Here is a 12,987-nt window from a genome sequence, read left to right as displayed (position 1 = left end):
CCCCAGTAGGATCACCACTCCTACAGAAGGTAATAGGAGCTGAAATCAGTTTAGATTCATTTTTGTGTGTGTGTCATTTGCAAGTTTCCACTAACCTGGAAGATTTGATGCATTCCAACTCAATGGAAACTAACAACACACAGGCCTGGACAAGTGGACTGAGATGCCACGGGGAGCGCACACACTTCCCTTAGGCTGGAAGGGGCCATGGGCTCAGCTCAGTTCTACAGGGCTCTGGTAGTCCTGGTGAGTCCAGACCCTTGCCCAGGGCTCCCACCCAAGTGGATTCATCATTGTTCTTGTTTGCTGGGGAAAAGGGTATGGGCCCAAGTGCTCTCATTGCTCCTTCCACCAGAGGAATGAATGAATAAATGATATCGGGGTGCCAAGAAAAGAGGAGCTAAAGGCCATCAGGATGCCACAGTGAGACGCCTATGCCTTAAAGGGGAAATGTCAGTAAGTAATGTGTGAGCACATGGCTTCACTCTCCATTTGTAAAAGGACAGGTTGGTTTAAGTCAGTCAGGTGCTTTCTAGCACTGACATGTTTCTAGCACAAGAAAGCTGAGGTAGCACAGGCACGAGACATGTTACATGTCTGTTTCTTATAGTAGAGAAACATGTCTCATACCTATGCTACCTCAGAAGTGGGAAAATCAAAGATAAGCCAAGAGGGCTCTGTGTTTTGAGAAAAAGGAGCATGAATTCATTCTCATTTGAAGACGTGAAGGCAGTTCCTCACTCATGCTCAGTACTCACTTGGTCTGGAAACATTTAAGAGTCCCTCTGGCCAAAGTGGCCCCACACACGTATAAAGTTGTGCCACATTTTAGTGAACACGGTGGGGTTTCTGCTACTTCTACAGGGTCCCACACAACCCAAAAGCCACAAGCAGCTAAGGCAGCACCAAAGGAAAATCGGATTTCCAGCAAGGCAGGCCAGCCAGAAAGGCTTGGGGAACAGGCAGGCAGTGTGTGGAGAGGAAGAAGGGAACGGGCTGCAATGGAACAGATTTGTAAGCTGTTTTCATTCTGGCCTCTCCTATCAGCTTGGGGCTCTCTGCTTTCTGAGCCACTGAGGAGCTAGTGACCTAGTTCTGGAGCCAGCTCTATTTCCACTCAGGCATTGTCCTGTCCTCCCAGCCAGATTAGCTCTCCTGCAAACCCATCCTATAGCACCTGCAGGTCTACCCTCAGGTTCCCAGAGCAGTCATGGGGCTGCAGGAGGGCAAGCAAAACAGATTTATAGAAGAGATGGCGACTGTCAGGAGCTGGGCCTACAGACTTTGATAGGGAATGCAGAGACTGATCCTTTGTCACAACAGGTTCCTCAGATGATGCCCAAATACACTGGACATCCCCATCCAAGATGACCCACTTCCATAATACCCATCAGTTCGCTGTGTCCTGAAATTTTGTCCAGAGACTGCTCTATGAGGCTCTATCTCTCCCATCTGAGCACCAATGACCTTGGAGCTGAAGGAGGGGGCGTAGGGTGTAGGTGGAACAGAGAGGGACTTGGCTGTCCACCCAGCCTATAGAGCAAGGAGGTTCATGCAGCTGCTCTGACAGTTCACAAGTGGTTCCAGGCCTGGGGAGGTCAAATCCAGAGGCCCCACCTGCTACTATGGAAAGCCAGAAGCCTAGTATTCAGGGTCCTCGAGTTCTGGTCTCCACCTTTGCCTCCTTTGTCCTGGAGATATCTGGCCCTTGAGTGATTTGGTCAGGCTCTCCTTCCAACTGAAGACACCAGATATGCAGTGTCAAGTGCCAGGATCCCTGTGTATGCCCACTCAATGGCTGAAGGGGTCCCTCGAAGACAGGGAGACCACAAGCCCTCATGCAGAACAAGCAGAAGATGCTGCCTGATGTCAATACCATTGCCTATGTCATAGGAAATGTCTGGGTTTTTACTCGGAGAAAACACTTAAAGCCTGCACCCGCACCTCCACCTTCCAACTCCTGGAGCCAGATGAGCCCCATGTGGGAGTATCAGCAGGAGGAATGGCCTTGGGGGACACTGGACGTGTCTGTTCATCCAGTGGGGCCCCCCAGAAGTCCCCAGAGGGCAGCCCCACAAAGGTTCCTCACTCTGAGCCTAAACATTTCCCTCTTTTGGACAGCAATAACCACGGAGGAGACACAAACCCTAAAGGCTCAGAGCACCGACATCAGGAGTCCTGGGAGAAGGCAAAGAGGCAAGCTGCAGATGTGGAGACGACAGAAGAGAGACAACTGGCTCTCACAGCTCTCTAAGCTTCTGCTTAGAACCTAAAACTCTTACCAGTTAGAGGGGGGAACTATGTGAACAAGGAGAGTGGCCACTTGGTCAAGTGGAGCCATGCTTTCTGTTACACCTACGTCACTAGGCCAGGTAAAGCCAAATGCAATGTCATGTATGGATACCAATGCTGTCCTTAATTCTGGCTGTGATTTACAGCAGGAAGATGGGGGCTGCACTGTCCAGAGGGGCAAAATTGATTCAGAAAACAGGGCAATCATGTCTGTCTCCCTCATCCCCTCTGGGACCAAGCAGCCCAGCCCAGCCCCTCCTGACAACTGACCCAACACTTACCTTTCAGGGAGGCGACGTGTGACAAGGCCTGGGCATATGTGGCTGTATTCAGGAGGGTCCCAGGCAAGCAGGAGGGGAAGAAAGGTCCTGTGGGAGCCACTGTTCGTCCCAGGCTGTCAGAGAAAGAAAATCACACTTAGTGCCCTATTCTGGTACCATCACTGTCCCTGGATCCCTGTTGCAGACCGTGTAAGACTAGTAACTATGTCGGGGCCAGACCCCGGCAGATCCCCAGGCCAGCCTCACCTCTGCTGGGCTTCCAAGGGGTCCTTCTTGCTCCTGGCCTGATCCCCAGGGGGTGGCGAATTGATGTTTCTCACCGGTGGAGGTGTCACCTCTGCCATGGGCTCTTTGGCACCAGGCTCCTGGTCTGAGGCCCCTCGCTCCGTTTTCCTCCACTTGGCCCTTCGGTTCTGGAACCAAACCTGAGCGTCCAGTGGAAACATACACCCAACAGAGGCAGAAAATCAAACAGGAGGAGGGAACCAAAGCCTCAAAACAAATGTCATTTACCTCTTGCCCAGGATTGTGTGGCACCTTGTTGCCAGGTATGAAGTGGCCAGAACATCAAAAGATCCCCAAAGTAGGGGTCAGCTTCTGACCAATTGTTGAATAAAAAAATCAATTAAGAAAGCCACAGCAGTCATTTAAAAAGAAAAGAAAAGAAAAAAGAAATGCTAAATAACAGAAAATATCCAAATGCATTGATCATATTGTTGTTGTTGTTATTAGGTGTCATTGAGTCAGTACCGACTCATAGTGACCTTATGCACAGCAGAACGAAACACTGCCCGATCCTGGGCCAACCTCACTACTGTTACCACGCTTGAGCCCATCGATGCTGCCACTTGGCCAATCCATCTTGCTGGGGGTCTTCCTCTTTTTCTCTGACCCTCCACCCTACCAAACATGATATCCTTCTCCAGTGACTGTTCCCTCCTGATAATATGTCTGAAGCATGAGAGACAAAGTTTGGCCATCCTGGCTTCCAAGGAGCACTCTGGCTGCACATCTTCCAACACAGATCTGTTGATCATAGGAAGGGTAAAACTTCCATCTTATGGAAACTTTCTATGTTGACTTTCACACAAGTACATTCAACAAAAACAATAATAAATTTTTAAAAACCCTGTCACAGGAAATGTTGACTCATAGCAACTCCCTAAACAGAACAGAATTGCCCATAGGGCTGCACACACTATAACTGTTTCAGAAGCAGGAGTAGAGTGCCACATTTTTCTCCCGAACCAGTTAGCAGACAAGCACTTGAACCACGACACCACTAGGGCTCCTTACAAGTGTACTGTATGATGTGAAATAGATTTCCTACCAAGAGTCACAATCAAAGCAGTTTGAAAAACACTGACTGCCCTCATCAAAAAAATTCACTCTTTAGCCGAGCACTCTCCTTGTGTGGCAAGCCTCACACATCTATGATCTAAGCCTGAAGTCAGCCACATCACGACAAATCCATGACCATCAGCCTAGTGTACCTACAAGAAACACGGACTCTAGAATTCAAGACCAGCGCTGACCCCCTCTAAGGTTGGGGAAAAGTTAAGCACACAGAGTCTTATTGGTCTACTCAAGGTCATCAGGTGTTAGGTGGCAACTCCAGGAAACGAAGCTCAGTGTCTGGCTAGGAGCTCTGATCCAAACTGCTTAGGAATAATTGTAGCCAGCTCCAATTGTTGTTAGGAAGATGACTCGAAGCACTGAAACCAGCCCTGAGCAGTTAATCGCTCAATAAACATTAGCTGGGGTTATCTCCGTCGTCCTCACTGAGGTTAGGAGGCAGCTCACAATTCACCTGGCCTAAGCATCTTCTTAAAGACTGATGTCAAATTCTTTAAGCCTTGAAAAGCAAAACTGCATTTGCAGAAGGGCAACTTCATGGAAGCCAGGCAACCCAGCCCCAAGGTGTTCCCTTTGGTCAGTGAAAGCCTGCTGTTCCTTACTCCATGCAGCAAAACCTCTCCATTCTACTCCAATGAGACGATTCCCTCCTCCCCTGGCTGCCGACATGTTGGCCTTGTGAAAACCCGGTCCCCAGGCTGAGCTCCTCTCACCTCTTCATTTTCATTCTCCTTTAATTTCTTTCTTTTTTAATTTAGTTGCCTTTTAATTGCATATATCAGCAACCACTGAATAATGATTTTATCTATATTCTAAATTTAGGGCAGTTAAATGCAAAGCAAAATGCAGACACTTTCTTGCGTCTTAATTGAATGAAGGTCACAGCTATAACAACATTTAATTGAGCTATTTTTCATTATCATATTCTAATGACTTTGCACTGACAGTTCGCCTGCTTCTGAGGAAGGAGCATGATGGAGTCGTTTATTTCCCTATTTAGTTATTGTTTGACAACATCAGCTTCGATTAAGACCCTGCTTTATAGAACATTAATCATATTTGAATGAGCAAGAGGTATAAATGTAAACACATCTCCCTTCCCGCCACCTAAGCCGGTGTCGGCACATGGAACCTCACTAAACAAATGCTTCACAGCCATTGTCTGTTTGCATAATAGCCAACAAGGACCGGCCTGAACAACAATTCCCCACTCTAATTGTCACCACCCCTATCTCAGCCTTGCACCTTTCAGGGAGAAGTTATGATCTTCCACTTCTGAATGCTCAATAATTGTATCATTTATCTCAATTTGCAGGTCAGTCTTTAGGCAGCTATTGGCAAGTTGGCATTAAAAAAAGAAAGGATAGGCATCGTCCTGGCCAAAGCAGATTTTCATTTCCAAATAATAATCAGTTTAATTTGTCTGCCTATGACCAATGATTCATGTTCAGATTTAATAATAAGGATCACATAATCTGATTATAGGGGAAATAATTTGTTTACAGCCCCCAATTTACTGCTCAGAATTCCATTATCTCTCTTCAGCCATTGGTTTTTAAGAGATACTAACATGACCCAGGGGAACCGAAAGCAAACTATTATATTTCCTACAATTAGATCTTTGCATAATCTTAACCCCAAGCTCCGACATTAAAAAAAAAAAAAAAACAGAAATAGCATGGAGGAAACCCCATAAATAAAATGAATATATAATTGTGCTCCAAAAACAGCTTGCCTGGAGAGGTGGTGCTGTGAATTGGTTTCTCCAGCACTTGGGCACATCTGCTGGGTTCAACGGGTTTGTGCACTTAAACATAATCACCGTGTAGCTTGGAAAAAGAAATCCTGCTTCAAGATGGTCACCGTGGGCCAGGCTGGTCTCAAGGGCCTGCCCTTGCACTGATCCCGCTTAAAGATTTTTAAATTGAACATGTTCTTTGGATCCAATTCACTGAAACCATCCGCATACTGAGGAAAAGTTGGCCATGATGCAATTTCTGGAAAACAGCTCCTACTCTGCTTCCCATCTGAAAACTCCGTTCTCCACATTGACCGGCCTCAGCCCAGAGCCGTCAGAGCTGCTTTGAGAATAGCATCTCAGCTCTTTTTTTTTTTTTTTTCCCCAAAGCAAGGAAATGGATGTGCATTGATGTAATTTAGTACCTTAGAGACGCGGACAAATTAGTGTAGAACATTATCACTAGTTAATTATGAATGACCGATTAATCAACCTAATCTAATATTCCACATTATGTTGATGTTATTAAAGTGCATCATGAAAATGACAGATAGTCTTCATTTGCTTTCTTTGGCCAAATGTGCACTCTGCAGTCATGATGTCAAAAAAAAAAAAAAAAAAAAAGTTTGCCAGTTTTAATATTAGAGAGTTAAATAATTTAACAGAATGTTTACCTGCACTCTAGCTTCTGTGAGGTTTATTTTCATGGCTAGCTCTTCTCTGGTGAAGACATCTGGATAGTGTGTTTGGGCAAAAACTGCCTCAAGAGCTTCCAGCTGGTAAAAGGAAAAAATATTTACTGGTGAGAGGCTGTGGTTCGGTAAGGAGAAACAGATGGGTTTTCAAATCTGCTAGTCGTGGTGAGGAAACAGTTTCACAATCAGATAGAGGTAGGGAATGAGGAAAGAGCTATTTGAAAAGATCCCACAGAATTCAAGTTTCAACCACAGATGACTTAGGAGCTAAGACAAACTAGCAATCTCAGTGCTCTTGAAGAGTGTCATATGCATTGACATGTTAAAACATTGATAGGAATCACAAATCTAAGGATAGCATTATGAAGTAAAGTAGCTCACCCAATGTTCTCCATAGGGCAGAGGAGAAAGGAAATCATTCACAGATGCCCTCACTGTCTCACTCCCACAGAAAGCACTTGGGGATATTTGAGCCATTGTCCTCACAGCTCCAGTTTGCTCCAGAAAGTGGACAAAGACTAATCTAAGGGAAAGAACTTTGGTGGAGGAATCTCAAGATTTTCCATGTCACTACGCCAAAACACATCATAGGAGTCAGTCAGGTTCGTGGGCCATTTCCTCATGTGTCTATTAGGTATAAGGGTGTCTGCTTGCCTTCTTTATAGGAGTATTGTGAGGTTCAAACTATATTGCTGATATGGAAATGGTTCAGCAAATGAGATGGTCATTTATCCTCCCCTCAAACAGATTCTTTGACACATAATTTCTCAAAGGAGAAGAAAGATAACAGTTACCATAATCAGTTGGCCTTTTTTAAAAAACAAGATGAGTTGCTCGAACTCCAATTTCTTTCTTTCTTTCTTTCTTTCTTTTTGAGCAGAAAGTAAGTGGTTCTCAGAAGGGGGCATGGTACTGTTACCTGCTGAAGAGTGAATGTTGTTCGATTCCGGCGCTGTTTTCTTCGTAAAAAACCATCGTCAAAGTCTGCTGTTGAGTGGTTGCCGAAGGGTGCAGTGCCTAGTGGGGACACACGGAGTTAGCCTGTGTTGGGGGATCCCCAGTCCTCACACTGACTCCTCACAGCGGTGAAGCCCCATTTGCAGGGCTCCAACCACAGTCCCCTCCAGCTCACCTAGCCCTGTTTGTTCCAAAGTGTCTTTCTCTGTTCCTTTTCTTATAAGCAAACAGTTGCTGTGGAGATGACTCCAACTCATGGCAATCCTAAGTGTGTCAGCATAGAACTGCGTTCCACAGGGTTTACAATCATTGATTTTTCAGAAGTAGACAGTCAGGTCTTTCTTCTGAGGTATCTCCAAGGAACTAAAATTTCCAACCTTTTGGTTAGCAGCCAAGCACAGTAACCATTTACACCACCAAGAATGCTTCTTATGAAATCCCTCCTTTTTCTTTTTTCTTTTTTTACTCTCTTTCATGTTCTCTCGCCTCTTACTTATTCACTCTCCCCAGAGAAAATCTAACTTTAGGCTCAGTTGTACAGAGTTCTTTGAAACTCTATGCAGGGTTGCTATGAGTTGGAATTGACTCAACAGGACTTAACAACAACAACAAAATGCCTACACATAGTCAAGAGCCAGACTGTAAACCTCAAGGTTAGTGGTGTGAGGTTTTGTGCTTCCACAAACCCTATACAGGGTCACTATGAGTCAAAACCAACTCAATGGCACTTAACAACAACGTGTCTATACATAACCCCCAAGTTGTCACTTCTTGTGAAATTCTGGACTCTGAGACAGGAAATGTCACTGGCTTGAGGAGGAACCTTCAGCTGCCCTCTGGCTCCATTAGCTCACCCCACTACATCTGATTTTTTAATATGAGTTTCTGTATCTTTAGGGAAATTGTGAGCCCACTTTCCCTTGTTTCTTTAAGTAACAAGGATTAAAGCCTGGGGCATGGGGGGAATGGAGGAGCAAAGGCAGCACCAGGAGTGTTTGCAGTTCCTCCTAGAACTGCAGGAACCCATGAGGTAAAAAGTTTATAAATGAATATTAATTACCATTCGTCACAGCTCATCAGCACCATAGTGGATTTGTTATATAGATGTCAATTAGCAAAAGATGTGCACCAACAGCGGCTATGCGGGATTCCAGGCAGACTTAGATGGGGTCTCTCTCAGAGGACACCTCACCCTCTGGCCAGGCCTTCTAAAGGACAGACAGCCCCCTAGCTAAGATAGGCATTGTCCTGCCTGGCAGCCTCCAAAGCTTTCTATAATGCCAGAACAGAGTTTGGCCCCAAACGTGCATTCAGATCATTTTCCAAATGTGCACTGTTTATTTAATAGCCCACAATGACTTCTTAGGAAAACAAATGAGCAAGTTTCCATTAACCAGTGAATGCTTTACCTGCTATATACCCTGTTCTCAGAATCACTGCACTTTCAGTTTTATAAAGCCAAATCTCCGATATGTCCCTCAGAAGGACATTAAGAAGAAAAGCCCTTTGGGCTTTCTAAAATTCTGTCTACTAAACAGAGTCCCTCCTAGTTGTTATTTTACACTCTAGGGTCCTATCCTTTGCTACAACACCCCCACAGACTGCTAAAGCCTTCCCCTACATCATCCTCATCAAATCACATTCTTCTTCAAAATCCTAGCTAGAAACATTTCTTTCCAGCGGATTAGAAACTTCTAAGGCTGAGCTTCGAAGCAATTTTACTGCCATTATATTTTTTTTCAGGAAAACAAATTGTTTCCTTTTGTAATCTCTGAGGCTCTCCAAACACAATTTTTCCAGTCCTCCACTCTACACCTGTAGACCCAAATTGTTTCACAACATCAACACATATGATATCTTTAAGTGAAACACTGCATGTCAAATTTTACTGTAAAGAAGGCTAATGACTCATCAAATGAGGTTTTTTTTAAAAGATTACCAACCTAATATAAAATTGAGGGAAAATGGGAATAGGCTTCTTACTTACAGATAAATATAATGGTTGATTGTTGTTACTGTCTTTAAATTCTTTTGAGTTGGTTCCAACCCTGCATAGTGTTTCTGAGGTTTTAAAATAAAGCCTCATCTTTCTCCTGATAATAGTTATAATGTTATAAACATGTTAAAATTCACTGATAATTAACCCAAACCAAAGCAGGACAATAACTAACTACTATTCCACTATCCTAAAAAAGAAAGGCATTATGATGTCCAGAGCACATAAAAATGTAATAAAATGTATACTCCCATTCGCCACTTGTAGGAGCATTAACTGATGCCACTTTTCTGGAGGGCAATTTGGCAACATCTGTCAAAAATAATATTCAATGTATGGGTGTACTTATTTTTACAAATGTTACCAAAAACAAGAATGTTTAGGGCAACACTGTAATATTTTAAGAAAAATAAAACTAGAAACCACCTAAGTATCCATCAGTAGGTACTTTCTGTACAGCATCTGTACAACACATAGTGGGATAATACGCAGGCGTTTCAAACAAAGTGGTGTATGGGTTTGCATGAAAATAAAATCCCCAAGATATATTGCCAAATGATAAAAGTACAAATGAGGCAATTTGCTTTAAGTGCAAATAATATATAACGTATGTATATAGAGGAAAACACGTGTATGATGGGAAATTGTTCTTTTCGTGAAGGGATCACAAGAATCCACCTTTAGAAAAAGAAAAGTGAGCCTTGGTAGAAGAAACACTGGACTGCTAAACCACAAGGTCTGCAGTGAGGAGGCAAGATGAGGCTTTCTGGTCCTGTAAAGATTTACAGCCGCAGAAATCCTACCCAGCATCAGTGCGAGTCAGAAGCGACTCAGTGGCATGGAATTTGTTGTTTGCTTTTTCGAAAAAGAGGTTGCAACCAAAGATTTCGGTTTTCAGTGGAGAAGTTTCTGTACTATCGGCATTTCCCAAGCATCTATATGTAATTTCTAATTTCATATCAGCAATATTATCTATGGGTTGCGATCATGAGCTCTGCTTTGCTTTCTTCTTTATGCCTCTATATTCATAAAAGAAAAAGAAAAATTAATAGCTGACAGGTTATCATGAGATGCATAGCCCGAACAGCTCTCAGCCTTTCTGTTTGCAGCAGGTCACCTCCTCCTCAGCAACATTAAACTCAAATTAACATTGTATCATGCAAAACTGGCATAGAAGCTCATCTGTAAAGGGCTAAAAAGGCTCTTGAAGACCCATTTCCTTTCCTTCTGAACATATTGATCAGAATCAATGGCAGGATGACGGGGATGTGCATAGAGAGTAAGGATGGGAGATATGGATGGATTGAACTGAAAGCAACAAGGCCAGACCAGGACTCTCCCTAAGTGACTTCTAAAACCTTTCAGACATCCAGGAAACCTGCTAAGTGTCCAAGCCACTGCCTTCTTCACTATGATCAGAAAGTGGCCCACCAGGGGCAGTCATTCCAGACCAGGGACTCAGAAGCACAGAGAAGACTCAGCCTGTATACCTGCAGATGGCTTCTCCAGTTGTGGGATACACTGTCAAGGCCACACCTGTCTACCCTGTTTATAAAGCCCACCTTTCTGGCTCTTTTGAGGTCAAAGGGGGTGAACTGCAGGCAAGTGCCAGCCTTCCTATCTTAGGAATGTTTCCAGAGCTGGTGAGCCTCCTTTAGAAAACCCTCCTCCCATCGTTCATAGGGGCAGTAGCCACACAAACTTTCTAAAATCACCTGCAAGCAGCCTTATAATCAGGCATCACTTTCTCACCTCCTTTTGCTCTGCCCCATGTTTTCCTCCATTTCTTTGCCTCCAAAATTCCTCTATCCCACAAATAAATCAAAGGAGTAGTTTGCCAAAGTCCAGTCCTGGCATTGCATTCATCACAGTATCCAGACTAGGAAGGGTCAGAATCTGCAGTTGCCACAATCACCTGCCAATACAACTGTCCCACCCTAGTGGATGGCGGATCCCTCAGTTCCTGAGGCCCTGGGTTCAGCACCAGAGGGCTAAGCTACCCTCTTTCCACCACTACCCTACAGAAACTACAACAGAGCTCTTAAGGAGAAATATCTTCTAAGGTCTGGAAACCTTCAAAGGCATGAACTTTGTGGGGTTGCCCCTTGGAAGTTAGAAAGGGTAAGGAGTGGTTGGTAACGGGGTCACAAGCATTGCCATGCACAGACAATGAATCAAAAGACAGTTGGAGCATCCGTGCAAGTGGCTGGAAGGACGCGCTCGGCTTGGCTCGGGGAGCTGCACTGCCAGCACCTAGGTACGAACCATTGAGTAGCCCAGAATTGCAGGGTGAGGCCTGAACAGTAACATCCTAGCAAGAACAGCTCAAGAATGCATCGTTTCTGCCTCTCTGTCCGGCCCCTAATACTGCAAGCCAACTCCAAGTCGGCCTTGGCTTTCCGAAATGTTGGCAAAACTCCGTGAAAGATTGATGCTGCGCCCTGGGCAGGGAGGGGGGGTCCCCAATTAAAGGCGTGACACCAGCATCTGTGCTGGGAGCACCCAACCGGTCCCGCGACGCGCATAGCCTGGGGCTGCCCGGGCCCAGGCATGGAGGGAGACTGGAGGCAGGTGGCGACAGGGCGGAGCGGGGTGTGGGGAGGGGGCCTCCCCGGAACGCCCTCACTCACCGCCAGGCGGCTGCGTCCCTAGCGGACTAAGGACCCCATCAGCCACTAAACCTGCTGCCGCTCTGGTCCTTTCCGGCCAGCGCTGGCCTCGCCAAACGGCGGGGAGACTCATCGGCCCTTGTAGGCTAGGCGCTTACTCACCCTCTAGCTGTGGCGGACAGTGGAAATAAAACATTGCCGACGGCCGAATGGGCTGGACGGCTGGGTCTCCGGAGGGTGATCTTGAGACGGACAGGAGAGCGCCGCTCCTGCCTGGCTGCAAAGCAAACAGTGACCGAGTCTGAATCTCCCTCTCCCTGCGCCCTAGCCCGGTCGTGGAGCGCACCGGACTGTCAACTCCTGAAGAAATCTCTCCCAACGTCCTCAGCCCACGGCGGGGACAAGATGGGAGTTGGCATTGTCGTCGCAAGATGAGACCCACGCGAGGCAACCCCTCCAGTCGGGTCCACCTCCCCCCTCAAAACCGTGCCCCCACCCAACACCAAACTCCTACTGTCGGCCTCTGGCTCTCAGAGGTCCCCGCCACAACCCCCGCATCCCCGGCACCACAGCCAAGTCTGGCGGGTGCTCCAGGCCACCTGCGTGCCCAGCCGCTCGGGCCAGGAAGACAGCCTAGCCCCAAGGCCCAGGCGCGCCGGAGCCTGGTCGGCCGGGAACCGCGCGTACCTCCGCGGGCGGGCGATGGGCAAGGATGGCCAGAGCGTGACCGCCTCCAGTCGACACTTTGGCTCAGCTGGAGGAGGGCAGGACTCCGAGCGGCTGGCGCCCGCAGGACCAAAAAAGTGACTCGCGAAGTGGCCAGATGTCTTGCTGTCTGTCTACAGCGCGCGCCGCCGCTCAGCACTCGCCTTTATAATCTCACGCATAATTGGCCTTAATCTGATTATTTCCAGCGCTGTCTGCAGCGAGTAACTTGGATAGGTCTATTGGGCCTTACAAATGGCCCACGTGGTGTAAAAAAAAAAAAAAAAAATTCGTCATTTCTCAGCAAACATCAGGAATGTTTTTCCTCTTTTCTTTTAAAGAAGATAAAAAACCACCA

The 12,987-nt window shown here is 46.2% G+C and overlaps 1 protein-coding gene across 1 annotated transcript in view; it reads right to left on the bottom strand.

Annotated features, from left to right (window-relative positions):
* The window catches only part of DRGX (dorsal root ganglia homeobox), a 42,315-nt gene extending 30,120 nt beyond the window's left edge, over nt 1-12,195 (bottom strand). Inside the window, exons 1-5 of the mRNA XM_006874606.1 lie at nt 12,087-12,195; nt 7,282-7,379; nt 6,342-6,443; nt 2,820-2,998; nt 2,574-2,686 (exon numbers count right to left, since the gene is read on the bottom strand). Coding sequence (XP_006874668.1) covers nt 2,574-2,686; nt 2,820-2,998; nt 6,342-6,443; nt 7,282-7,379; nt 12,087-12,120 — 526 coding nt within the window. The 5' untranslated portion in view covers nt 12,121-12,195. The remainder of the gene's footprint in view (nt 1-2,573; nt 2,687-2,819; nt 2,999-6,341; nt 6,444-7,281; nt 7,380-12,086) is intronic.
* Nucleotides 12,196-12,987: the final 792 nt, after the last annotated feature.

Source organism: Chrysochloris asiatica, unplaced genomic scaffold (assembly GCF_000296735.1).
Source record: "Chrysochloris asiatica unplaced genomic scaffold, ChrAsi1.0 scaffold00289, whole genome shotgun sequence".
Lineage (NCBI taxonomy): Eukaryota > Metazoa > Chordata > Mammalia > Afrosoricida > Chrysochloridae > Chrysochloris > Chrysochloris asiatica.
The sequence above is the reverse complement of the archived record's forward strand: the minus strand, read 5'-3'. Positions and strand labels throughout refer to the sequence as shown.